General features: G+C 36.5%; 1 protein-coding gene across 22 annotated transcripts in view; it reads left to right on the top strand.

Moving 5' to 3' along the window:
• Nrxn3 (neurexin 3) overlaps positions 1-27,517 on the top strand; it is a 1,606,331-nt gene that overhangs the window by 1,554,729 nt on the left and 24,085 nt on the right. For 18 of the 22 annotated variants that reach the window (XR_015045250.1, XM_085830587.1, XM_029484662.2 and 15 more), the window contains one exon: positions 1,303-1,381. Coding sequence is in view for 21 of the 22 variants with exons in the window: in XM_085830587.1 (XP_085686713.1) it covers positions 1,303-1,381 (79 nt within the window). In the remaining variant the exon portion in view is untranslated. Of the gene's footprint in view, positions 1-1,302; positions 1,391-27,517 lie in introns of all 22 variants that reach the window. The other 4 variants (XM_085830590.1, XM_029484639.2, XM_085830583.1 and 1 more) reach the window with 1 other exon arrangement.

Consider the following 27,517-nt stretch of genomic DNA (forward strand, 5'->3'; position numbering starts at 1 on the left):
CCACGAGCATAGTGGTAAGGTATCTTGTAAAGAGTCACCTGGTTTCTGTTTTCTTTTTCTTTTTTTTAATTAGATATTTTCTTTATTTACATTTCAAATGATATCCTGAAAGTTCCATATACCCTCCTCCTGCCCTGCTCCCCTACCCACCCACTCCCACTTCTTGGCCCAAGCGTTCTCCTGTCTCTCAGGAACTCCACTAACCTCTCTGACTTCTAGTCTTTTTAAATACAACACCTCTGTCTCGTTGTACAGTCTGGGTAGTCATATCTCATATCAATCATAGTGATTGACTTATAATACTTGTTCAAAAATCAAAGAAGGCATTTCTCTAACACCCTTTCTTCTTGAACATGGATCCAGGCTTCAATAGGTTGGGAACAATAAAGCAGCAACTTGGTTAATGTTACGGACATGAAGAAAAGGAATGAGTATTTATTAAAAATTTGCAATCTACTGGGTATTTATGTATATACGACAAAAAACGTGTTTGGAGTTTAGTGGGTAAAAATCATGTATCCCTTTATTATTCTTTCACTCATCTTTGCCGCCCTTGGAGTTTGGGTCATGCATATGACTCTTTCTCACCTAATATATGGCAAGGCTCATTTTACATCTAATGCCTATGGTTCTGTGTTTTACCTCTAACAAGTTGCACAGCACTGGAAAGTTTCTGCAGGATTAAAAACTAAACGGATTTAAGTTGAACTCGTGTTTCGCTGAGAAGTTATTCTTCTCTCCTCTGCAAGAGTCCTACCCGTGTCCAGGAGCTGTTGTGTGGTATCACTCTGCTGGTCCACATTACTAATTCAGTTAATTGCAGCAATTTTGAGAAGGAATTGCTGCAAGCAAGAGAAGCTATTATGCTGTACTGAATGAATAGCATTCTGCAGTGTTCACTAATTATACTGCCTATAGATTCACAGTCCCCCAACAGTGCACATGTGACCGTGTGCCATATGCACGGAATCCCTCTGAAGGCACAGTGCCTGTAGTGCTGGCTGTGTTCTTTCAATGCTCATTCTTTGCAGCCCCCTTTCCTTCTGGTTCCTCATCCGGAAATCAGAGTGGACAATGCAGTGTGATTTTTCTGATGTGGAAAAGGCTTGAGTCTCTGCAGCTAGTTTGACTGCTTCTGCTTTACAGGAGATCCATGCAGACAAGCTTGATCAGTGAAGAGAAACGTCAGTAATGATGGGAGGGGGCAGTCAAGAAGATTTAATGTATTTGTGTATCAGTGCCCTTATCTTCCTCTGTTTTTTCTCTTCCCTCTTCTCCTCGCCATTCTGTTAACATCAATAGCCCACGTCAGATGATCTTGTTTCATCTGCTGAATGTTCAAGTGATGATGAAGACTTTGTCGAATGTGAACCAAGTACAGGTAGGTCAGGTCAGTCTTGTTTTGCTTGCTTCCTTTTTTATTTGCAAAAATCCCAATACATACATATATGTGATTATACATGTGCTTTATATATATATATTATGGTATGTTAATGTATGTGTATTTCCTATATCTATATATGTATTTGCATACATATATAAATATTAATTTAATCAATAAAAGCATCAAATCCCATGGAAAGGACAATTAAAGCTGAGGGAAATTTAAGTCTGATACTTAAAGAAAAACTACACAAAATGCATCCTAACTTTACACAGTGGGGTGCCCAGATTGTATGCTGGAATCACTGCTGCAAGTGTTTTGTTGCCAATGGCAGCTGTGAGATTGACAGGGGCAAAGAGCAGGCAAGGCCTCCATTTAAATGAGAATGTTTTTGTTTTTAGGTCATAAACCTCTCATGGAGGCAAAAAAAATGGTAGTTATCACATGAGTCTCAAGACTTGTTCTGATCACAAATGGAGTAAATAAGTAACCTAAATTATTTTCCATGGGATTTCAACAGCAGTTAACATGACATTATAATTATACTAATTTTGTTCATTATATGTCAAGTGAACTTGTGAAGCGATATAGTATGAGGGATACAAAATTAGTAGCACACATGCCTTGTCAACTGCTGCGATGCTTCAAAATGTATCGACTGCTGAAGGTCAGCTGACTTGGGCATTGGAAACCACAGTGTGTTGCCCCATTTGGACCCAGATACATTTTGATATTTCCTGGTATTTCTTTATAGTGAACTATATATGCTACAATGTCCAGTAGGTAACTGCCATACCCAATCCTCTCCTTTCAACTTTCCCAAGTTGTCTGTTTTTAGATTTTACTCTAAGTTAAACATTTATATGTATATAATAGAGAACAGATATCATCGAATTTCTGTGTATGTTTTAAAAAAGCAAAAAGCCTCGTCTTATTTCTACAAAGGCTGAAAGAAATAGACAAAATTTCCACCTGATACTTTGGGTTACTTTACATATTTTCCAAACTATTTTTTTAAAAGGCAAGCCATTGTATGTTTGCTCTTTGTAATTGTAGAGAAAATTATGCTTCATTAAAAAATATATCAATAATTTAAAACTTCCTCTTCTCACCTGAAAATGATTTAGAACAGTTCAGATTTTGGTAAATGCTGACTGCTTGGTTTCTTGCAAGTGGCTCTGGATTCAGGAAGTTCTGTGGGCTTCTGACATTAGTGTCTTGAATGTACATACTCATAATTTGACCTCACCACATGAGAAGGCGACTTGTTCCTTAGGGAGCATAGATCTGTGGATGGAAGGTGAATATGATCTTGTTCATCTGATATCTTCAAGTGACTGGGAATGTCCTTGGGCACAAGCTTTTGTTTAAAAAGTGAGTGTGCTTATTTCATTTGCTTACCATATCTTTCTCAACACTTGGGCATGACAAGATGCATCATTATACTCTAGTCACATCCTTCCTAGTGTTTCTCATAACTGGTTGTCATAGCAGAGAGCCTTGCTACACAACCCAATTCTCCAATCTAATGCAATTCCATGGATTTGTTTGAGAACACCTGTGTCCTTTTCAGGTGAGTTAGACACTACAAAGGCAATATATGTGTAGAATATATCTAATGGCAGTGTTTTCTGATGACTAGTTTAAGATACCTAGACTTTAACTAGTACCTAGACTTTAACTAGGAGTGATTGCTTATCCTCGCTCTGGTTTTCTCCATTTCTTAGTAATGATAACTGTAAACAGAGCAATATTTAGTAAGTTCTACCAGTAAAACTCTAACTTGAAAGGGAATTTTATGTTTCTAAATTGACATGACATGTAAACAATTGTTTCCACTAACTCAACCCACCCTGGCATTTGGCTGCCATAACTTGGTATAGTTTAGTCATAAAGTGTTTAAAGGCTATTTAAATAGTTTTGGAGCTTATTGACAATAACATAAAACTCTCAATGGGAAGATACATATATATATATATATATATATGTAGATAGATAGATAGATAGATAGATAGCAAATAAGTGAGTACAATATATCCTAATCCATTAGAAAAGAAGATCTAAAATGAAAACCTCATTTAAGTTTATTAAACAAATTAGGTTCACCTTCAACATAATAATAATCTTTAATTAAATCTGGAGAATAATTTTTCTTGTTAAAACTGTACCTCCACATACAGTTAAAAACAAACCATGTTGATTGTTTTATTTCATGACTTTGAGAAAATAAACATTCGTGTAGCAAAAATCTACATTTCAAAGGATTTATTTCTATGTCTACTGTCAGTCCCCACCCCCAGCCCCCTTACTTGAGAATTACGTAGTTTTATGTCATTCTGAAATTCAGAGAATTCGAGGAAGTGGCTTTCCATACCTTGTCTCTCCCTCTTCAATTTTGTTACTCTTAATAAGATACATGATATCAAATAAAGTTATTAGAGAGTTAGCCTTTTTAAATATAAACAACATCCTAGATTTTATATATCTATTAGATTACCATTATAAAAGTATTGGTGACCAGGATGATAGGCAGATGTAAAATAAACAGAAACACCTGGTGGCTCCACAGAAGTGAGCACAGCATAACTCAACTACAATATTGATTCTTCAGCCATCAAGAGGTTTGTTTACTTTTTCTGGTTGTCAATTAACTAGCTTTTGTTCCACTATTGCTTTTGTTAAGTGTACTGTGATCAACTCCCAGTTGGCAATTATACTAGGGCAGGGCGTTGAGAGGAAACATCCACCCATCAATCAATCAGTCTGTCAGAAATTCCTTCCTAATACCAGTAGCCTGCTGGAGTTATGCTTTCTGGCTACAAACAGGGCCTTGATTGTATCTAGTTGGAGGTACCCCCATGGAATAATTATAATGAGCAAATCTGACACTGAGTTGTTCCAAGCTCTACCAATTGTTAGAGGTTTTATTTGCTGGAACATAGTAAAACATACAGCTGGAAGGTCAAGACTTTAATTTCCTAAATGAAGTGTGAAGAGCAATAGAGTCCAGACCCAACACATGATAAAAGAACAAATGTACTAGCCATTGAGCCTCAAGTATGTTAGCTATAATCTCTTTGTTTATAAAAATATATTTTACCATTATTTTATACAAGTTTAAAATGTGCATTCCATAATTTTTATTAAAGAAGTGACTTTCTTCTTCTTCTTCTTTTTTTTTTTTTTTTTGGGTTTTTGGGTTTTTGGTTTTTTCGAGACAGGGTTTCTCTGTATAGCCCTGGCTGTCCTGGAAATCACTTTGTAGACCAGGCTGGTCTCGAACTCAGAAATCTGCCTGCCTCTGCCTCCCAAGTGGTGGGATTAAAGGCACCACCATGCCCAGCTAAGAAGTGACTTTTTAATTATTTATTAATTTAACTTTAGGATGACCTCTATGAACAGAGACATGATTGTTTAATAAAATCATAATTAAATTTCACTAATTGCCATTCTCCAAACACAATAGTAATTACCCAGCTAAAATACCATGGCAATATTTGAGTATTTTGTTCTACTTCAAAAAAACATTGAGTAATGAGAAAATGGAAATTATCTGAGATAAATGTTATAGCTATAGAAAGAAGAATATAAATTGATGTAAAACTTCTTAACTTAATGTAAAGCTTCTTAACTTAGTTACTGAATTTGGCTATTAATATTAGCCATTTTTGGATATTTTAGTTATAACAAAAGTCCAATGTATGCAAAAGACATCATATATTTATGACCAGGCTCAATCCTACTAAATTTTAAGTTGTAATCAATCTATAAATGAAGGTGTATTTTCAGAAGACAATTGTACTCCTTATTTAATGCTTTCATTTTTCATATTGATTAAGTCATGAAGATATCACTCTTTATAACCCAAATCCACTCCAACACAAGTTAGGGGTTTTTTGTTTGGTTGGTTGTTTTGTTTTGTTTTTCTGTTTTGTTTTGTTTTGTTTGTTTGTTTTTTTGGTTTTTCGAGACAGGGTTTCTCTGTGTAGCTCTGACTGTCCTGGAACTCACTCTGTAGACCAGGCTGGCCTCAAACTCAGAAATCCGCCTGCCTCTGCCTCCCAAGTGCTGGGATTAAAGGCATGTGCCACCAAGCCAGGCTCCACAAGTTAGCTTTTAAGTCACTTTAAAACCTTTAACCCTAGTGGAATGCTTAGAGATTTGTAGAATACAGTTTACATAATAAAAACATAGGAAGTGATTAATGAAGTTTAGGTAAGCAATAGCCCTGGGATAAAAGATATTGAATATGTCCTCTGAGCATTGACTTCTATTGTGGGTTCCATCACATAAGCACACTTAATAACAAAAATTATAAAATAAACATATTTGTATAACTAACTCCTCTACTCAAGAATTTAGGGTATGTTGAAAAACCGAGGGAAGCATAAAATCAATGAGTGTAAGCCCTTCTGTTTAAAGGTTGACAAATCACTTATTCATATATTATTTTTGTGATTCTTTCTGTGTAGACACTAGAATAGATACTAAAAAAATAAAGCTGACACCAGATACCACCAGGAGTTCACATTCTCTTAGGGAAAGCAAGAATGGATACAAAGAGACTAAGAAGAAACTAAGAATGAAAGCCAATAAACAATGTGGGCAAAGTGTAGAAAGGCTGAAGGTATTATGCACATTTTTTGGTGAGAGTTTCTCTGACACAATTAATTGAGTACACCATTCCAGCTCTGATTAAATTCGTTCCAAGGAGCATGCATTCATACTTTAGCTTAGAGACACAGAGCTTATCATTAATTGTGACTGAAATAAAAAGTACTGCTCAATGTTAAACTTTAATTTGAAGTATACTTGTGTAAGATTTTTTAGAACCAGGGCATCTAAAGGTCAAAACATAGATGTCCATGTTAAAGAGAGAATTTTCATGCCCAAATCAAGAACTTCCTGATTTCAAATGCCAAAGCAAGTGGAAGCTAAGGAAAGAGCTTTCTGGAATCATTAAGCAAACCCTCTTTCAGATGTATACATAAATAAAGAGGGGTTGGGTTTTAAAGGAAAAGTTTTGTGGTTTCCTTTCAATCAGTTTTTGTTGTGTATTATTTTCTTCTCATAAACCCTAAGTACATGCACTGTGTATGTGCATATATATGTATATATAAATGCAGTGTGTTTATACAAAAGTGCTTGTTACTTCATGCATATGTAGACATAGTCTAAATGATATTAGACTAATGTAAGCTAATATTAACAGTCCCTACCATCAGTCATGTGGTTACACAGAAATTCACACCATCACTCTGAGCAGCATCAGCCAACATAGACATGCATGATACTGTTTTAACTTGATAAACCAAGCATGTTAATTTTTATTTAGGCTTTGTTTTCTTCATCCTAATTATAATGGTAATTCCATGATTTAGTTATCTTTGGGAAGGGTGGAAAGAAAAACATTATACAGATATATCTATCCATATATGCACATACACGTGTATATATACGTAAATAGATATGTATCTTGTATATTTCCCAAGCCATTTTCTGTCGTTTCACCTCATCTTGTGCCGCATGAATTTTTGGTGGTTCAATTTATTTTGTTTTAATTCATATTTAGCATTTTGACCATTATGGCTATTTTTAACTCATTGCTATACTTTTATGAGTAACTATAATCATTATTTTTAAATTCTGAGAAATATTTAGATATAAAAACCAAAACGGCAACAAAATCTTTTCTTGCCATCCTTGTGTTGAGTCTCCGCCCTCTTCAGTACATCCCCTCAGTGGTTTTTCTCAAAGCAAAGCAAAATCTCAACAAAATCCAAGAAAGTTGTGTACCAAAGAATGAAATGCTAGGTTCCCTTCTCCCTTTCTACTCATATTTCCCTTTTGATTTCATTCCTTTCCCCTGTTTTTAATAACTCCCTATATCTGCACTGACCACTTGCCTTCACTCTCCCCATCAATGATGCTGTAATTAGTTAAAAAGACACACATAGGCTCCAGGGTTTGAAAAATAAAAAGAAAGACATGCAGAACTTATAAACAGAAACATTCCCCTCCCCACGAATTTCAGATGGCATAAAAAGAATTTTATTGCAGATACAGGATATGTGTTTTATCTTTTATTTCTGGACAAGCCTAAGATCATTGTGTGGCATGCCAGTGATAGTTTTGTAGTTATCAACTAACCATGGCTTCCATCACCAGCGCATGAGCTGCTATGACGCCATCCTGTGTTTCATCCAAGTGTCACATTCCAGCTAACCCAGCAAGTTCCCTGTCTGAGTTGTGGGGATACCTTTCTTTTGCAGTTACAATGTCATGGGTACTCACTTTTATGTTTGTTTTTACTGGGCCCCTGCAGCCCTAAGAGCTGTGCTGCCAGCATCTCTGTATGATTTTGTTCTGGTATCTTCTTTCCTTGGCATAGCAGTCAAGCATGTGTCTTTTGTCTGGCCATCTTGTCTACACGTCTACTGTCATGGTGTCGTTCTGTGATTCTGTTCTCTGTTTGTAATATGTGGTTTGATGTCTTCAGTCTTTACTTCTCACTCTCCTGCTATCTCTACTGCTAACCTTACCCCCCACCCCCCGAGAACTTCACAAAGAAGCAAAACAAATTTCCATTTGAGTTGTATGGCTGGTAAGAATGGTTTGCACCTGGAAGTCCTAAATTATACTTTTCCTGGACTTTCCAGGGAAAACTCATAGTGGAAAACAATTATAAATGTTCAAAACACAGAAAAGAAAAAGAAAGAAGAAACCCTTGTTGATTTCTTTGACATGATTAAATTTGCTTACTGTTTAAGGGACTTGAAGGAAGTGCTAATTTCCAAAGAGTCTTTTCATAGATCAGCAGCCTTCTAGTTAGAACATTTTCTTCAGAAAGAGAGCAAGAGAATGAAGCATCCTCATTTCTGCTGCACAGAGCAGAGCCTTCCCCCAACATGCTGAGGCACTGGTGAAAATCTCCACTTATCTTTAAGCAAGTTTGTGCTTACATGCTTTATCATAAATTATAAACATGTTCAGCAAGGTGTCTACTGATGAAGGAACCAAAGCCCATTTGACTTACTGGTTCCGCCCATGTATATTACAAGGTAAGATTATCTTTTGATATTTTTAAGTCAAGATACATATTTTTAATCTCATTTTATTTTTTTTAATTCATGGAAGCATTAAAAAGTCAATGGTTTTTACTTGGACCCAGATCCTTTATTTCAGCCTTTTAAAGAACATGGCATGTGTAATAGCTCCATTTCTGAAGACAATCTAAATTCCTTGAGCAGATATAGAAGAAAGTGTTCTGTTTACTGTACAGGATGGCCCATATGATGTGATTTTCTAGGAACCTTGATGCATTCCTTGGAAAGATGTGGGCATTTGATGTGGACAGTATGAAAAAGGCATTATGTGAACAACATAATTTCTTTTCTCCTAAGGATTGAGTGAAAGAATGTGACATCTGTATACAATGGGTAAGAGCTGTTGGGTTAGGAAAAACATTGTCATATAATGCAAAGACTGGTTTGGGTCTAAAGAAGAAAAAGTTAATGAAGGCATTGGTTTATCATGAGATGTTGCAGACAGGCTAGGGAAACTGACTGATTTTTCTGAAGTTAAGATGAAAAAGAAAAGGCAAGATGAATGGGCTCTGAGAAGCTAAACAGAAACTACAGTTGAAAGACAAAAGGGAGGCAGAGGAGGAGCAAGATAAAGGGTGGGAAAGATAAAACTAGAGAGGAAGGACATAAAAGAAGGATGGAGGGAGAGGGAGACAGGAGAAGGTGGAACAAGTATTGATTACAACCCAAGTATAATGGTTTGATGTAGATGTTTTAAAATTGGGAACAGCACAATGACTCAGTAGTTATAGGTTCTTGCCTTCAAAACTGACTACCTTAGTTCAATCCCTAGTCTTCCATGGTAAGGATATAATCAATTTGTCTGATATGATACTCATACACCATGGCATTTTCACAGTCACACACATATACACACAGGATAAGTAAATAACAATGTGCATGTGCACACACCCTCCCTCAGAGCCCAAATACAGCGTTTCTAGGTTTATATTGTGTAGCCTATCTCCACGATGGCTAATTTCATCAATCAGCATTAGACTCAGACTTGGACAGTATTTCTCATTAACATACCATGTCATTTTTTTTAAATAAGAACAAAACAGAGATCAGTAGCTCCCAGAAATCTGATAATAGTAAATTATATTGTCTTGATAATATATATTTTATTGTCTTTGTTTTTAATGTCACGCTTGTAAATTTATATATTTTAATTTTGGAAAATGGTCAAGATCCGTAAAAAGGGAACAGTCTGGCTCATTAGCTGGCTCTAGAATAGCACTGGCTCACTGTGTGAATGCATGGCTGGGAATATTACTTAAACCTCATTATAGGTTACTACCATAATAGGAATTAGTGTGGTCACATCATACTTGAGAAAATCAGGGTTGGATGTTTGCATTTGCCAAGGTCACATACCTGCACTTCAGGGGCAAGGCTAAGATTCTAATCCAAATCTGTTTGAAAACAGATAATAATACAGACAGCAATAAAATTAAGAACTATTTTTGTGATGATTTGTGTAGCTTACCGTGAGTACAGCTTTTCTTTTTTTTTTTTTTTTTTTTTGTTTTTTTTTGTTTTTTTTGTTTTTTTTTCGAGACAGGGTTTCTCTGTATAGTCCTGGCTGTCCTGGAACTCACTTTGTAGACCAGGCTGGCCTCGAACTCAGAAATCCGCCTGCCTCTGCCTCCCGAGTGCTGGGATTAAAGGCGTGCGCCACCACGCCCGGCGAGTACAGCTTTTCTATTGGCCCAAGGTAGTCCTTACTTTATCAGTACATGGTAAGAAAGCTGCTTCTTGTGTCTTGAAGAAAAATGCCAAAAAAAAAAAAAAAAAAAAAAAAAACCAACCCAAAAGAATAAAAGAAAAGAAAAAGCCGTATCTTCATGAGGATTTCCAGTTTGACTAATTTTGTATCCTCAAAAGTCTTTTAAGTACAAGGACATGAGTTTGATCCTGAGAAGTCATGTGAAAGAAAGCAAGCAAACAAGGAAGGAAGAGGGAGGGGAGGGAGAAAGATCTGGTCAAGGTGGTGAAGCTGGAGAGGTAGATGTAGACTGATCCCAGGAAATTACCTGACAACCAACCAGGATTAGTCAGCAATCCCTAGACCAGGACTAGTCAGCAATCCCTAGACCAATCAAAGGCCCTGCATCAGAAAATAAAAACAAGCATTAGATGGTGCATACTCTAGGTAGAATAACAGCACAGGTTGTTATTTGATCTCCATATGTGCATATATGTGCACATGCAGGTTCACCCTTGAGCATGCACACATACAGAAGAGGGTGGCTCCTCCTTGTGCAATGTAGATCATAGAAAGAATATTTCTTAGGCTTTCAAATTCTACTTCTTCTACTTTGGAAGTCTGTAGGAGATACTGCTCTTAGCACATGATCATAATCTACAACGTGATTCCATTACTCAGTTGTTAAGTTTTTGTAACTTTTAAAGTGTAATGAATTTCATTTACTTATAGCCTTCAGTGCCTCTTAATTAACCAGCCGAGCCATGAAATATGTCAATGGCCTTTGCTTCCACATTTTCTCATAGAGTAAACTAGTACATTAACATTTAAAACAGTATGAGGATCATTGTATTGCAGAAAATGTCTGCAGCTTGTAAAAAGATCATTTTATGGTCAGATAGTTGGGCATTGCTTTGTGAAAGTGTGAGAGATCTGAGAATTACAAGAGAAAGCACTGGGCCGTATCATTTCTTCCTATTCAACGAGCTAGGGTCTCTGATTGGGTTTCCAAGAGTACAAAATATTACCTTAATTTGATATGAGATTTAGTTGACCTGTGGTCAACTTTCAGTGACAGCCAAGAAGGGTCACTTGAAGGGATGTCAAGGCTCCTGGCTACAAATGTGCTACTTTTACACTTTTGATCCTCAATAATTCAATGATTCGTCTCTACTTATTGTTGTCATGATAGCTTAGTACAGTCTTAAGGTATTTTAAATTCTGTAGTACTAGCAGCAGCCTCATAAAGAGACATGATTATTATCATCCACAATTGGACAAAGGAAGGGTAAAAAACACTGAACAGGGTCTTACAACAAGTAGAAAAAGCAGAATTAAAGCCATACCAATTATCTGTAGAGTCTACACACTGGGTACTGTGCTGTCCTGTCTCATGTGCATTAACCACTGCATTGAAGTAGTTATCTGCCTCCCAGAGGATGGTATAAGTCAGGTATTAAGTATGTTAAAAGATCAGGAAGTAATGGCTAATGTGTGAATTGTGATGAGCTATAGGACAGTTATGTCATCATTCAGTTATGATTTGCCTTCCAAATAATCATAGTTAAAATAAGCTCCCAAGAGATGGAACATGGCTCAGTCAGTGGGTGCTCAGGTCCCTACCATGTACCTAAATGCTACAAGCAGCAGAGTACTTCTATAATTCTAGTGCTAAGAGGCAGAAACAAAAGCTGTTTGGGACTTGCTGTCTAGTCATTTGAGCCAATTAAGTGAATTCCATGTACAATAAGAGACTCTCATCACAAAACCTAATGTGGGAAGTGTACAAGGATGATAGCAGAAGTTGACTTCTGGCCTTCATGTACACACATGCACACATATGCAAATATTCTGGCATCTATGAGATAACAGTATTCATCCAGGAGTAATACCAAGACTTATGTGAAGATCACTCCTTTGATGTCTCCTACATGATGATCTGTGCTCTGGGGCATTTAGCTTATTACCCATTTTTAGGTCTTGTTGCAAAATAACTAAGCAAATAGCAGCCAGATCTGACTGATGTGAGGAGTCTATGAAGAGGAGCTCTTAGGGAAAAATTTAGCAAAAAAAAAAAAAAAAAAAAAAAAAAAATATATATATATATATATATATATACTTGTTTTGGTAAAACAGAGTTTTTGCTTCAGTATATATATATATATAATATATATATATAATATATATATATTATATATATATATATAAAATTTCACAAATAATTATGTCCCTTAGAAGACAGTTTTATATGATACAACTAAGGGAAAAATCCCTGAGTGTGTATCTCAGAGGCTGTAGTCTTACCTTAGAAACTTTCTGACTCCTAGACAACTTTGGCATCTCTGAAACCAGGCAGTTCTCCCTTCTTTGTTCCTTATTTCATTGTATTACATTTCAACAGTTGTACAAACATGAGATGAAAACACATAAAGTGTGCTGAGGCCTACGCATTTTTCAGTAAGAAAAAAAAAGATGAGTTACAACGTGTTAACAAAAGAAAGTATCCTTCGAAAACTGGATTTGCTTTGGCTAAAATCCTCTTCCAGGGGAGATACAGTCTTGCACAGCTTTTGGGGTTCTAATTACAAGTTACAACAGTCCGGGTGTACCTAAAGTCAGATCCTTAAAAGAAAACTATGTCCCCCTGAGTACTCTAGGCCCTAGAATTCTGTCTCTGTCTTCACACTGAAACAAAAACTGTTTTATCAAAACTTAATTAGAACACTGATGCTATTTTTATTATTATAAAATAATATTATTATAAAAATATATTATTTTTATTATTTTTATATTGCCAAGCATCACTATTTGTCACATTAGTCGCCCAAGCAGAAGTCCCTCAACTTTTTACTAAAAAGATCCAGAGAGTTAATATTTCAGTCTTTGGGGGTTCTCTTATGCTTTCTAGAAACCAATAGACTCCATTGCTTTAACAACACAAGAATAGCCACAGACAGTACATATACTGACTATTGTGGCTGTGTTTATTAAGCTTCCTTATCTCAATGACCACATTGCTAGCCTACATCTGGAGAAATGAGATGGGTTAAGACGATCTATATTTTTTCCAGCATATAGAAATCTCCTTTCAGTGTGAAAAAAAAAAAAAAAAACCCTCAAAACTCAGTATACAAGAACTGAAGTGTGTGACAATTCAGTTCAGAAAGAGACAATTTTATCATCTTGTGCCTTGCTTCCTGAGATATTTGAGTCTAGTTCTGGTTGAACTAATTTTATATCCACAGCTTCCTATAAACTATGCGAATCAAAAAATATTCAAACGTTTATAGTGCTTATATGTTTCTTAAATCATATAACACTGTGTACTCTTTAATATTAAATCCTAAAAAGCATGTGTTGATTTTCCCACTGCAGGCCTGAGTATTCACCAGATAATATTCGACATTAGAAAGTCATGTTTAAGAACATTTCATCCCATGTTCCATACATTCTATTATCTCAGATATAAATCATGATCCCTGGATTATTCCAAGGGCCTTCAAACATTATTCTTCCTTGGCAAAACTATCTTTTGTGTCTCCTCCCTCTACTGGGACACCAACAACTGTCTTTTTCTGCTTTCTCAGTTCTGCAGGAGCTTCCTGGAACTTAGGCTCACAAACAGTGTCCTGTTTAGGTAATTCTTCCTAGGGCTTCGGCTGAGGGTTATTATATTGACAAATGTCTAAATAATGAGACACAACATTTCCTGAGAACATCTTTTCCTGTACACTTTGATTTGTAGACTTGTAAGTTTGAGAGAGAGAGAGAGAGAGAGAGAGAGAGAGAGAGAGAGAGAGAGAGAGAGAGAGAGAGGAGATGAAAGCAGATAATGAAGACAAGGATAGGAAAGTTATTTTTAAAGTCACCTAATTTGGAATTCATGTTTTAATAAGACTCTGACACGGCAGAGATTTAGGAAGTAAGCACCCGGTAAAGATGTAATCACTGATTGCCTGAGAGTGTATACCAAAATCAAGTCATTTGTCTTCCATTATACTTGGTAATATTCTTGCATTTGGCCATGTGATTGTTTTGGTTCATGTTTGCATATACCTGGTCATTACTAACTTTTCTTACAAAGCAAGGAGGTAAATTCCATCTTCAGGATGAATTGATGGAGTAGATCAGTGTGGTGGTTGGAGTATGAAATGCTCATATGTTGTGACTTGGTGTGAGGCAACTGAATTATGAAGTGTGATGATTTCACCAATGGACAGTCTGTTGATGTGTTCTTAAAGGAGTAGCTTATTAGAAAGTAAGAGGCCAAGGGAAGAAAGAAGGTTCTGGGGACATGACTTTGAGAGATATGTCTGCTCTGCTAGCCTAAAAACAGAAGATCCAGGCAAACATGGAGTGAAACACCCTAAACCATGAGCCAAAATAAATAATTTCTCTTCTAAAGAGCTTCTATCTGATATTTTTTCAAAATGTAAAGATACTGGCTAAAACAACCAAGATCATGTAAAATTATAGTAGTATACACTCTAGTACGGAAATTGTGGGTTCGCTTAATGGCATATAAATTAAACCCTTAAAAATACTATTTTTTAAAGCTACTTTACTTTGAAGATCAACAACAACAATAAATAAATTAATTAATTAATGTCAAGCAATGGTACGAATTACTATTTATTTATTTATTTATTTATTTGTTCATTTATTTATTTTTAACCCTTCATAAATTTGGGATTGCTCTTAGTAATTTTTCCTGTTAAGGCATCAATTGGTGGTGGTGAAAATCAAGTTAAGACCACCAATAACTTTAAAACTTTAAATTTGAGATTTTTGAGTCTATTGTAATAATATTGGCTTAAGTAACAGCATTAAATTCTATGTACTAAGCTTGATTTGCTTAAGATCATATGATACAATAATTTTGCTGATAAAAACAAAACAAAAACACTCCATGTTTTATGCTAAACTGAGATGGCATGTAATAGATAATTTAGAGGCTATGTGACTACTTACTGCTTTCTTTTTTTTCTGGCATGGTTGATACGTTGAAAAAAGATGCTGTTGGTCCACTCAAGGATAACATGTACAACTCTATTGGTCATGAAGGAAACTCAGAAGTTACAGGTGAATGCTGAGGCAATTGGTAGAGCCAGAGGTCACTTGTGGCATAGACTCAAGAACCATATTCTAATCATGATTCCTCATGTTCAGAATTTTACTGCCCTACACAGAGCATGGATTGTTAGGTAAGCAGGGGCAGCATAGATAAGCTCACATGCAAACAAGGACCGGGCTGTGCCAAGGCTTTCACTGGCCTATGGTAAAAAAGGATAAATAAAGAGAAGAAAGGACAGTATAGTACATATCTTAGGGTTTCCATTGCTTTACTGTGTCAATTTATTAGAAGATATTTATCAAATTTTAGGAGTATATTCATATAAAAATGCTTTCTAAAATTTACATACAATAGATTTTTAAAAACCATGACTGCTACTTGCAAGAAATTCTTATTTAATTATATATATATATATATGCATACAGATAACAAAACATTAAAAATTATATTCACAATGCACCTGCATTACTAATAATACTATAACTTATGTTTTGCAAAGAATAAGCAGTACAACTGAAGGGCAATTATTTGTATCTGTGGCCATAAAAACATCCAATTCCACTTTCATTTGTATGCAGTCTGCTTTATGGCCTTCTCCTGTCTTGATTTCATTTGTTTACTTAGAGATTTGTCCCAGGTCCACTGCCAAACGCTATTAGGTGGCTTCCTTTCTCACAAGGATTGCTGAAGTCATTCTTTAGTGTGTTTTTACTGCAGTTCCAATTTTTAAATTGCCTACCATTCCTTCCCTCTGATTCAGGCACTGCACAAATGCTGATTTTCAACTATTGAACTTGGTAAAGAGTTAGCCCTACCATCGCCTTTCATATCGACTCTTTCTTCCTCTCACTGCATGAATAAAACTTATGAAAGCTGAAAACATTCATCAAAGAGGGTTGGTTGCCTTATTGGACTTAGGAAGATCCTATTCATTAAAAAAGGCTTCATTCAAAAATGACACATGCAAAAATCATCTCCTCCTTTGAGATTACTTTTCCAGTGCTTGATCCAAGTCAGGATTATTGCCTTTAATTATCTGGTTCCATGACTTTTGAAGCATTTTTCCGACTATATTACTGTGTATCTCTTCTTCCCTCACAGTTGTCATAGACTAAGGTATAGATTGGTATGATAACACAAACTTCCAGGCTGTGCTTCAGTGCGGAAGGAAGATTTCTCAGGATTAACTACAATTATGTCAAGAGAGAGGCATGACTGCAGAAGATAGTGCCATCCAACCTCATATTTCCCATGAACACCTTCATTTAATAAGTGCAAGACTAAGCAGAAGAGAGACACTGGGGATGCAAGAATAAAGGGAAGCGGAGATGATCCTAGGGACAGAGGTAGTAAAAACAGTCATGTGACTGATCAAGTGATCATCATATAAATGTGTGATGACAATCTTTGATGATGAGTGCTGTAAAGCAGAGGCAGTTGGCGCCAGGTAGCATATTGTGGTGGGACAGATAACAGGGCAGCGGCTGGCAGTGGGAGTAGGGAAGTCTTGGAGCAAATTATATTTGAGGTGAATAATCTGAGATAAGTGGGAATTAACTGAGCAAAGAGGAATGTGAAAGCAGCTGATCTTGCAAGAAATTCTGAACACTGGAAAAAATTCAATCAACTTGGAAAGGAAATTTGCTGGAAACAGCAAGAATCTCATAGGTTTTTATCCCAAGCTTAAAGAGGAAAAACTTCTAAGTATCTCTTATGTCCATTCACATCTTTGAATAGACCAAGGTGAGAGTGACTTTTTTGACTTTTTTTGACCCCTGGGAGGGAAGGGAATGGGGATGTGTCCCAATTCTCGCCATGGAAGGTGATAGGACTGATATGTCTTAGACTGGAGTCATCAAAGCTATTTCGAAATTCCCAAATATTAGATGATACATGGCTATTTGTCGTATGACTGAACATTGATTCTCTGGGCATTTGTTTACGTCTGGATATAGGAGACATCACTTAGAATACCATGAAAGTTCCAGGCATGTTTACACTGTGCTCAACCTCTAAGTGAATTGGTCACACAACACTTTCAAAGAAGCAACAATTGCCTCCGTGCTATGCTGGCGATAAAAATTCCAAGAGACAAAGGAATAGAGATCAAGCATTAGCCTACTTATTATGTATGCCATTCTACACAGTATTTCCTTCCCAACAGATCCCACCCACTACAGTCATGATCAAGTATATAACTTTAAAATAGTTGAATTCACAATGTGACTAATGATCTCACAAAAAGTAACTTTTATATGTTCTAATTTACTAACATCCTACAAACGAAGCTTGGTATTATGTTTACTTCTATCCCTATAATAAAAAAAAATTGATCCCTGCTAGGACCATATATGGTAATGATAAGAAATAATGCTTTTTAGCCCTAAAATGAAATAACAGAGGATTTATTCCAGAGAAGCTATTCCTATACTAAAGTTTTCTGCATCATGCTTTGGTATACTAACAGCATCCCAGTACTGATTTGCTATTTATACAATCCCCATATCCATCAACTGAGGGAACAGCAGGACTTACTGTCTGTCATTGCTCAGGCATGGTCATATATATATATATTTTGATAACATCTGATTCTGATTACATTTTATAAGATTACTACTGATTAGCATTTAGATTCATTAAGTGCCACAGCATCTTTTATGGTGTCAGGATCCAATAGCTGTCAAGGTCACGTTATAAATGAATTCTTTTACTGCCCACACAGCAATCAATATGTGTGCTATCACAAAGGCTTAGTGCTAGCCCCTAGGTTTTTTTTTTTCCCCCTCAGGTCTAAAAAATAAAGACTTCTCTAAAGTTTTCTTCAGTGAAAGAGATTGCTAGTGAGTGTGTTTTCTGTAAAATAGAACTGAGTAATGGCAGGAACATCATCTACACACCCAGCCTTGTGTGGCCATAGAATCCAATGACTTTTATTATTGTGATTATTATTAATAGTAATAATAATCATATTAATATGAGTTTCCAGCATAGCCACAGCACTCTGACTGTATTTCATTACAATGCCCTGCTTTACTCCATGTGCTCTGAATGTATAGCTTCAGGTTCCAAGCAGGGCTTATTTATCTGTCTGCAACACACTTGGAGCATTTGAAAGCCCAGTGATGAAGTCCATTCAATGCTATAAAAATATGTGAGCACCACGGCTCTTTCTGTTACAATGGTCTGGAATGGAAAGATGGAGAAGAGTCCATTGTAACCACACAGATTTGCCTCTAATGTGACTAGTCCAGAGAAGTTGAATTATTTTAGGTTGGAGTTGTAATGAGCATGTATTTTGATTGTCTTTTGAATGATTAGTTGTAACTTCTTAAGACTTTTGCAAAGAATGAGTTTGGAATTTACAATAACGTGTTCCATTTCTAGAAAAAGAAAGACATGTTCTATTTTATGCAGGATCTTTTTTTCTCTTGGGCTACAGAGTTGCCAAGAAGCAGGCTTGAGAAAAAGAGGAGGCCATGCCTCTTGTTTTAAATAGTGGCAATAAAACGTTCAGTTTTATATGACGACACATTTCTTTCTGGAGGCAAACTCATTCTGTCCCCAGTTGTGTGACTTGTATAACTAAGTAAGGAAGAGAGGCTAGATACGGTTATTAGTCAGCTTTCATTGCTATGACAAAATAATGGAGAATCTTAGCCTCCAAGGTGGAAAGGACTGCTGCACCTGTTTCCAGAGAATTCAGTCAATGGCCAATTGCCTACAATTGCAGGTCAGTAGGGAGGCTAAGGTGACCAAAATATCATTATGGGGAGCATGTAGAATACTAAAATTGCTTGCCTTATGTAATCTTGACAGAGAGAGAGCAAGCCTAGGTCTCAATATCCCCTTCTTAGATGTGCTCCCAATGGCCCTTGCCCCCTTCTACTAGGCCCCACCTCCCATAGGTTTTAGCTTTCAACATTTGGCCTTAGGAACAATTGAAAAAGCAAACCATGAAAACAGTATGCCTTTTTAATTGTCTAAAATTATCTAACTAGATAAGTGAATGACTGAGCCTGAAAGAAATATCTTGCAAGTTATTAGATTAACCCTTGTCCACAGCCACTGTTGCAGAACAGAGGAAGGATTTTCCAGTTACTACACAATGGCACAAATGTACCCATTTCACAGTGGAGGCAAACCTGTCTCCTTTGAAAGCCGAATTTGAGTCAACACAGACAGAAGCAAAATGATATCTCTGTAGTCTAAAACAACTCTGCTTCCCTGCCTACCCCCTAATTCCTTAACTCTATGAAGAGACTTGCTCAGTATGTAATCCCAGGAATCTAGAAATTATTTTATTATTATAATAATAATGATGATGATAATAATAATAATAATTATTATTATTATTGGTGAAAACATTGTCAAGAGCGCCAATCCTTTGCTGTTCACTTCTCTTTCTCATTTTCTTCACACCAGTTGATGAAATGGTGTGGATGCTGAATAAACTTACTGTTATTTCCTGATGACACAAGTATAAAGTGCAGAGATAAACTGAAAGAAAATTTTCATCCAGCTTGGGAGAGTGTGGATATAAGGTCTTTAAGGGTCAGCAGTCCTATAAAACAGAGAGACCACCAGGGAATTATGAGGAAAAGAAAAATGGGGGAAATGTCTAGATTCAATTGGAAATTGAGAATGTTATGGGCATTTCAAGAAAAATGCTCGCTTTCTCACCAGCTGAGATACTTTCTTTAGAAAGACTAAAAACATTATTTCTTTTTCTTTTCTGTATTTCTTTTTCTTCTCCTACATAGGTCTGCAGAGATAGCCCAGCTTTTATCATTTGTGAATAATTTTATCAAGGGTTGGTGAGGCAGTGTTCCCTTCTGAGAACTGGTTAAGAAGGATGTTAACACAGAATATCAGGCTGGGGTTGAGGATTGCATGTGCAAGCTGGGAAGATGCTAGTAAGACTGCTCCAGTGAGACTGTCCTAGGCACTTGCTTGGATACTTGGAAGTACTTGGAGGATTGAAAGAACCTGGATTTCTCATAGCCCTTGTTTCTGTGGGCCATGACATTGTGGGATATTTTTTTCCTCAAGCACAGGGGCTTCTAGCATTCTTTTATGTCTGAGGGATGGAGCTGTTTTGGTCAAGCAAGGCTCCTCCACTCCTCGAGATAGAGAAGATTAGTTCTGTTTGTCCCTATTACTCACCTGAGACTAAGCACTGATAATTTGGCTGCTGGCAGCATTCCACTGCAAAGCCTAATAGTACATTTGGGAAGCATGCCAATGGCAGCCAGATTGTATTAAGCACTTAAATTACTATTTAAGATCAGTTCTGCAGTTTTGTGGTCTTGAAGTCAAAAGCAGATCCACCTTCTAATTTTCAGCTTTCTCTGTTTTCAGTTGTTTATATCTTCAGTTATATTTAGTGTACTCTCTCATTTTCTCTGTCTGCCCCCCCCCCCCCTCTCTCTCTCTCTCTCTCTGTGTGTGTCTGTCTGTCTGTCTCTCTCTCTCATACACAAACACACACACGTGTGTGTGTATATAAAACATTGTTATACTTTAGGCTTTAACAGACATCTTCATGTAATTTCTTAGCTTCTACTTTTTTCATGACCTTCTAATGTTTTCTTTCTCAGTGGCTTATGCTTCAACAAAAACACCGAGGGAATTGTAGCATGCAATCTAGTAAATTTTAGGTCAAGGCAAAGGGGAGTAGAAATCTATGCAGACAATGAGCCTAGTCTTTCCTATTCTTTATCTTTAGCTTGACCAATATACTAACTACTCAGGAGTGTAGTTTCGTTACCTCTAAATCAGTGGTTCTAAGCTGTGAGTGATTCTACCTTCAGGGAGTGTTTGGAATTATCTGTAGATATTTTGACTTTTGCAAGTGGAAAGAAGCTAATAGTCGCCAGTACAAAAAAGACAGGGATAGTGCTAATATTTTGTACATCACAGGACAGCTACTGTGACAGAATTCTTTAACACAAAACGTCAACAGTGTTGATATCAAGAGACTCAACCTTAAAAACTATCACTATAACTATAATAATATGTATCCAATTAATTACCAAATTGTTGTAAGACTCAAAACATATATGAAGTGTCCCTTTATGTCTAATATTGTCTGGAACAATACAGGGGGCTGCCATCCTTCATTCTTGAAAGAAAAAGGAATTTTTTTCTCTTGGATTAAAAAGTATATATGAAGTTATCAGATTAAGGGATACTGAATTTGTCCACTCAATCTAGATCCACAGTTCATGGTTCCAAACCAATTCTCTAAGCAAAAATAAATCTAAAACATTAAGCAGTGTTGGAAGAAGCTTACTGCTCAGTGACTAATACAGATAAAGGAAATTGGAATCCATGCAAGTAATAGGTTTCTCTATTAGTGTGCTACAAGACACAGCCTCTCTAATGGAAGCCAGCCTGAAACGATAAGTTGTTTGGATCTCATTAATTAACATCCAGCCCTATTCGATTTGCACCTGGAGTTGGACTCATTTTATTGGTAGTGATGAATATCAAACTTAACAACAGCTAGCCACATTTTATTAGAAGAAAATATGTTTTACATCAAAGGCAACTTCTAATAATAGCCTTTCATATTAACTCAGATAGCTGGAGATAATAAAATAATAAATTAAATTCCAGCAGGCCAAACTACAACATTGGTAATGGTGGTAATAAAGCCTTTTCGTTTTAGACACTTGCACTGTGAAGCCATCGCATATTATTTCTCTCTTTACAAAGCACTTGAACAAACATTATCTTCTTCACGTATTTTTGTAATGCTGTCTTCTAGATTGTGTGTGTTGAAATATGTAGTCAAAATCTCCTTAATTTCTTATGAAATTTTTATTTACTTGATCATTTTCTTTGAGAAACAACTATGTAGTCTTAATTTATTATTTGTAGAGTTCATTATCTTTTTTTTTTTTTCCTTTTGGTTTATCGAACAGAGTTTCTCTGTGTAGCTCTGGTTGTCCTGAAATTCACTCTGTAGACCAGGCTGCCCTCCAACTCAGAAATCTTCCTGCCTCTGCCTCCCAAGTGGTGAGATTAAAGACATGGGCCACCACTGCCTAGCATTATTATCTTAAATAAAAGTTTTTTTTTGTTTTTTTTTTTAAATCATCTTTAAAATAAAGGCAGCTCTTAAAAGATTATATTCACTCAAGTCCTCTTTAAATGGGATTGTGTTTTCTCTGGTCCTTCATTAGCTGATCACCCATGGAGATGGCTACTAATCAAATTTTTACACTCATTAACATACACACTTTTCAAAGGGGGGATTTAGATTGGTAGCTCAGCAATATAGCTAAATTGAATAATTATGCAAATATAACAGTATTATTTAATTGGGCATTTTGGAATGAAAAGTGACTCAGGTGTGCAAACTCTCTGGAGGAAGCATTTTCACATACATATCTGCTAAGCAAAAGCATCTTGTAAGGAATAGAGGGAGGCAGTCCTGGCTGCCCTCCCGAGAAAGTAAAAACAAGACAACATATGTGTTAGGGTTAATGCATATAACCAGGTCGTGATATAGAAAAAAAAAATTACTGCGTAAGAACAGTTTCATATGAAAAACTGTCCAAACCTACCAATTATACTCACATTTCATATTATATATTAATACACAAATTAATATGTAATATCAATTATATTATATAAAATTAAATATTACATTATATTATGTTATATTAATGCATATAATTATAATAATGGATGTGAGTATTTTAGGCCTTTAAAAACATATAATTATAAAAATATAGTAATATGATCAGATTTAATATACCACCGTAGGAAGCAAACTCCATTGCAAAGGCTGACATCCCAGTCAGACTCATTCTTCTTATATTTTTATTTTTACCACTACCACCTCCTCTGCCACAGGGTGCCTAAGCACTGTCCTCCTATCTCCAAAAGATGTATGATTTTAGAGGTGGGATCCCTTCTTTGAACCTTTCCATTTTTGAACCAGATTTTTGTCTGTAGATAATTATTTGCTCCTAGGCTGCACAAGTAAATACAACATATATGAAAATATATTTACTGAAAATAGTAATTATGTCTCCCCAAAGATAGCTCACTTATGTCCTATTTAGACTCTCATAAAGACTAATACCATATAACACAGAAGAGGTTGGTAAAATATTGACCTGGTATAGTGTTCTAAATTTCTAGTAAATAGCTTTGCATGGTAAAGTCAAAATCATGGATGTTTGCATTCAATTCCTTTATCAGGGCTTGCAGCAGTCAGATTAGGACATCCTTCATCTTCCTTTGACTCCTTCAGTGTCATGCCTGATCTTTAGAGGAGCTAGAATAGAAGGAGCTATTTCACACCACAGAAGACAACTTGTAGGGTCCTCTTTAATAATGAAATTGAACCATTTCACAGTTTGCACCTACTTTAATACATACACACTACCTTTATTTGCTGATCTGAAACCAAGTTTTAAAAGAACTGGAGACAAGGTCCTTCCTTGTGGTCCATGTGTGGTTCTTCCTCCTTGATACTTTCTAGGTTACAGAATGACATTTTAATAAATGCTTCATGCTGTGCCATAATGTGTTTCCTCTTAATTTTTCATGAGAATAGGAATCTAATATTACTCTCTAGAGAGTGGTTTTAACTTGGAAAAAATTAGCATTCAAATATTTGTATTTTGCTGACTCATTTAATTTTTTTTTTTAGGGCTTTGTTCTGAGAGTTTGGTCTTGTATGACTCATAGCAGGTCTTCTTCCAAGGGAATGGCAGTTTGATATATGGGAATAGGTGGATAATCATTTACCTTGTGACTCAACAGAAAGATTTGAATGAAAGAAACTGGTGGCCTCTCTCTGATGTAGTCATTCAAATTGGAATGTGACCATTGCCTTAGAGTTTATATTCTGGGGAGCAGGGGCTGTGTACTTATTAATGTAGGACTGTGCACATATGTCTGCAGGTGCACATGTGTGTATTGGTGTGTGCCCATTTATGCATATGGAGACCAGAAGTTGATCTGAGATGCCTTTCCTCATTGTCTTCTACCTTTGGTTCATGTTTCATTTATTTTTTGAGACAAAAATCTTACAGTGAACTTGAAGCTCATCGGTTTAGTTATATTTATTGGCAGTGATCCTAGAGAGTAACCTGCCTCAGTACCCTTCCGGGCTGGGGATACAGGATACACACAGCATTTTATGTGAATGCTAGAAATCTGACCTAAGTTCTTGTGCTTGCATCGCATGTAATTTATTGACTGAGCCATCTCTCTAGTACCATACTCTCCTTCATAAACAAAAACTTTTTATAAGCATACTTGGTTAGGATTTTAACAATGAAGCATGTGACTATATAACGTCTTTGAGCTTTATGATTGATAATCATGACCCTCACATAAGAAATGGGATTTTGTACTCATGGAAGGAGTTACAGAGACAAAGTTCAGAGCTGAGATGGGAAGATGGACCATCCAGAGACTGCCCCGCCTGGGGATCCATCCCATAAAACAACTACCAAACCCATACACTATTGCATATGCCAGCAAGATTTTGCTGACAGGACTCTGATATAGCTAACTCTTGAGAGGCTATGCCAGTTCCTGGCAAATACAGAAGTGGATGCTCACAGTCATCTATTTGATGGAACACAGGGCCCCCAATGAAGGAGTTAGAGAAAGTACTCAAGGAGCTAAAGGGGTCTGCAAACCTATAGGAGGAAGAACAATATGAACTAAACAGTACCCACCCCCCACCAGAGCTTGTGTCTCTAGCTGCATATGTAGCAGAGGATGGCCTAGTTGGCCATCAATGGGAGGAGAGGCCCTTGGTCTTGCGAAGATTATAGGCCCCAGTACAGGGGAATGCCAGGGCCAGGAAGTAGGAGTGGATGGGTTGGGGAGCAGGGCAGGGGGAGGGTATAGGGGACTTTTGGAGAGGAAACTAGGAAAGGGGATAGCATTTGAAGTGTAAATAAAGAAAATATCTAATAAAAGATGAAAACAGAATAAGTATAAAAAAAAAGAATAGAAATGGGATTTTGTTAAAAATAAGGAGCCCTTCTTCAGCTGGAAAACAGTATGCGTTTAGTGCCTGGCTCTTGAGAAGGTCCATCCAGTATTCTGGAGGACAGATAAGACTAGCATATGTGACCTGTTGCTTTAAGGTATGCTTTCTAAAATTTATGTGGATTTCTTTTGTTTGGCCACCATTGTAATAGGAGTTCTCCAAGGGAGAAAGAGCTGCTTGCAGCTGCAGAGTACAGATGGATAATTGTCACCATGCTGTCTCTGATTACCTTAGATTGAAGATTCCAGGAAACTCCAAGTGTCTGAACAGTAACATATAACAAAGGACAAAGGGGCAGAGTGTCCCAGAGCAATAAAAATTAGTCACCAAAAAGTATTTTCTTCTAAAAGCGAAGAGCTGCTAGATGGGAGATTCGGTATTATTTCTGTAAAGTGTATAGAACGTAAAATAATATAAATCGATGACCCACTAACCCCTATGTCTTTCCCTTTGAGCCCATTGTTCCAAATGACTCCTTGCAGAGGCGAGTTTGCACAGTGGGGAGTCAACTTGCAAACACCCATCTTTTGATTTGTTGCCTACCACCTGCTTAGCTCTGCATCCTATGCATTGGAGGTAATAATATTAACTTCACACTTTATTCTGGAATGTTCTCACCTCTCTTAAACAAATGGAATCAGCAACATTTTCTAAGGTGCAGCAAGGCAGAGATGCTGTGACATGTTTGTTAATTGCGTTTTGGTTCTTAAAGCATCACATGAAGCATGAGCCTCCATGAATGTAACATCATGATATTAAGGGAACGGTAACTATAACTTACATGAAACATTCAGCAATTGATAGTGCTAATTTGGGGGAGCGGTTTTGAGTTTTATTCACAAAGACACTTATTTTCTTTAAGCTATTTCATTGAATTATTATTATGCAACTTCGGTTTTACAGCCTGGAAAAAATGGGCAGAACAGAATTTAAGTCACTTGCTTGATGCCATACAGCCAGGCAGTCAAGCCTTCAAGTCCTGCTTCTTAATGTTGTGTCTTCTCTAACAAGGTCAGAAGAGCTTGCTTTCTGGAAGCTTTGCTTGTTAGTAGGATGTATAACCTGTGGGGAAAGGCCCAGCAGCCGCCAATTCTCCTTATCTCCCCAGCTTCTCTGAAAACATATTGAACAAATATTCCCATCTTCTGTTTCTCTGTGAGGTTTTTCCTCTGGGCCACAAATCGTCACTGCTACTGCTTTATGGAGTCAATTCTTTTTTTTTTTTTATCTTTTTTTTCCCCCACTAACAGCTTTGGATGTCATTTTTTTTCTAAAGTATCAGAGAGTTGTACTCTGGAGGCTTCTACCTTAGTAAGTCCTTTCTTTGGGTTTTCTCTCCTTCTAAAACAGTCTTCAGGACTGCGCACTAGCCAGTTGTCTAAAATGTAGGCATTTCCCAACACTGAAGCTTCATGGGAATATTTCTGTCTCCCTTTGCACCCACCCCTCAATTTCACAGGGTGCACTATAAACTGTTTTTATTTTTCGATAATTGCTTATTTCTCTATATTTAACCAGAGAGTAAGGTTGATTGTAGTAACTGGCTTCTGTCAATGAATTTCACCTGTTGTGCAAGACAGGGCATTCCTAGAAACTTATATATTATACATGTTTTATGAAATATCCTGTTTTGAGAAAGAAAACACAAATGACATACTCAAGTCCTAGATGCTTGGTGGAAACAATATGTACCCTTTTAAGAGTTTTAAATTAAAACTGAGTACAGTTTACCCACTTGGAGTGAAGTTAAAAATATAGACTTTTTTTTTTTGGCTAGTCATACTAGGAGAAATATTGCTCTCGACGATTAGTATCAAACAGGAATGAAGCTAATGAGCATGTTTCCTACAGGGAAACACCACATGTGAAAGTGCATAGCTCATGCTTAAGAGAGAGAGAGAGAGAGAGGTTATAAAGTGGGTTTCAGAATTTTACCATGATGACTTTCTTAACTGAACATGGCACCGTTGCTAAAAAGCAAATCCTTAATGTTTCCACAACTTTCATTTTCCTATACTACCTCATATGGTCCTCATATGTAGCATTAAGCTTTAAAAATCAAGTTACATAGTCACTAAATTTGCAAAAACTCAAAGACGATCCATTTACTTTACCTGAGAGTAATGAATGCCCTTGGAGACCTAATGAGGGAAGGTGACTATTGTTTGTAAGAAAAGACATTAAAAGTGACCAGACACCCCCAGCACTTTTGTTTCCGGGGATACCTGTGTTGGGCTAT

Source organism: Mus caroli, unplaced genomic scaffold (assembly GCF_978045245.1).
Source record: "Mus caroli unplaced genomic scaffold, Mus_caroli_1 scaffold_14, whole genome shotgun sequence".
Lineage (NCBI taxonomy): Eukaryota > Metazoa > Chordata > Mammalia > Rodentia > Muridae > Mus > Mus caroli.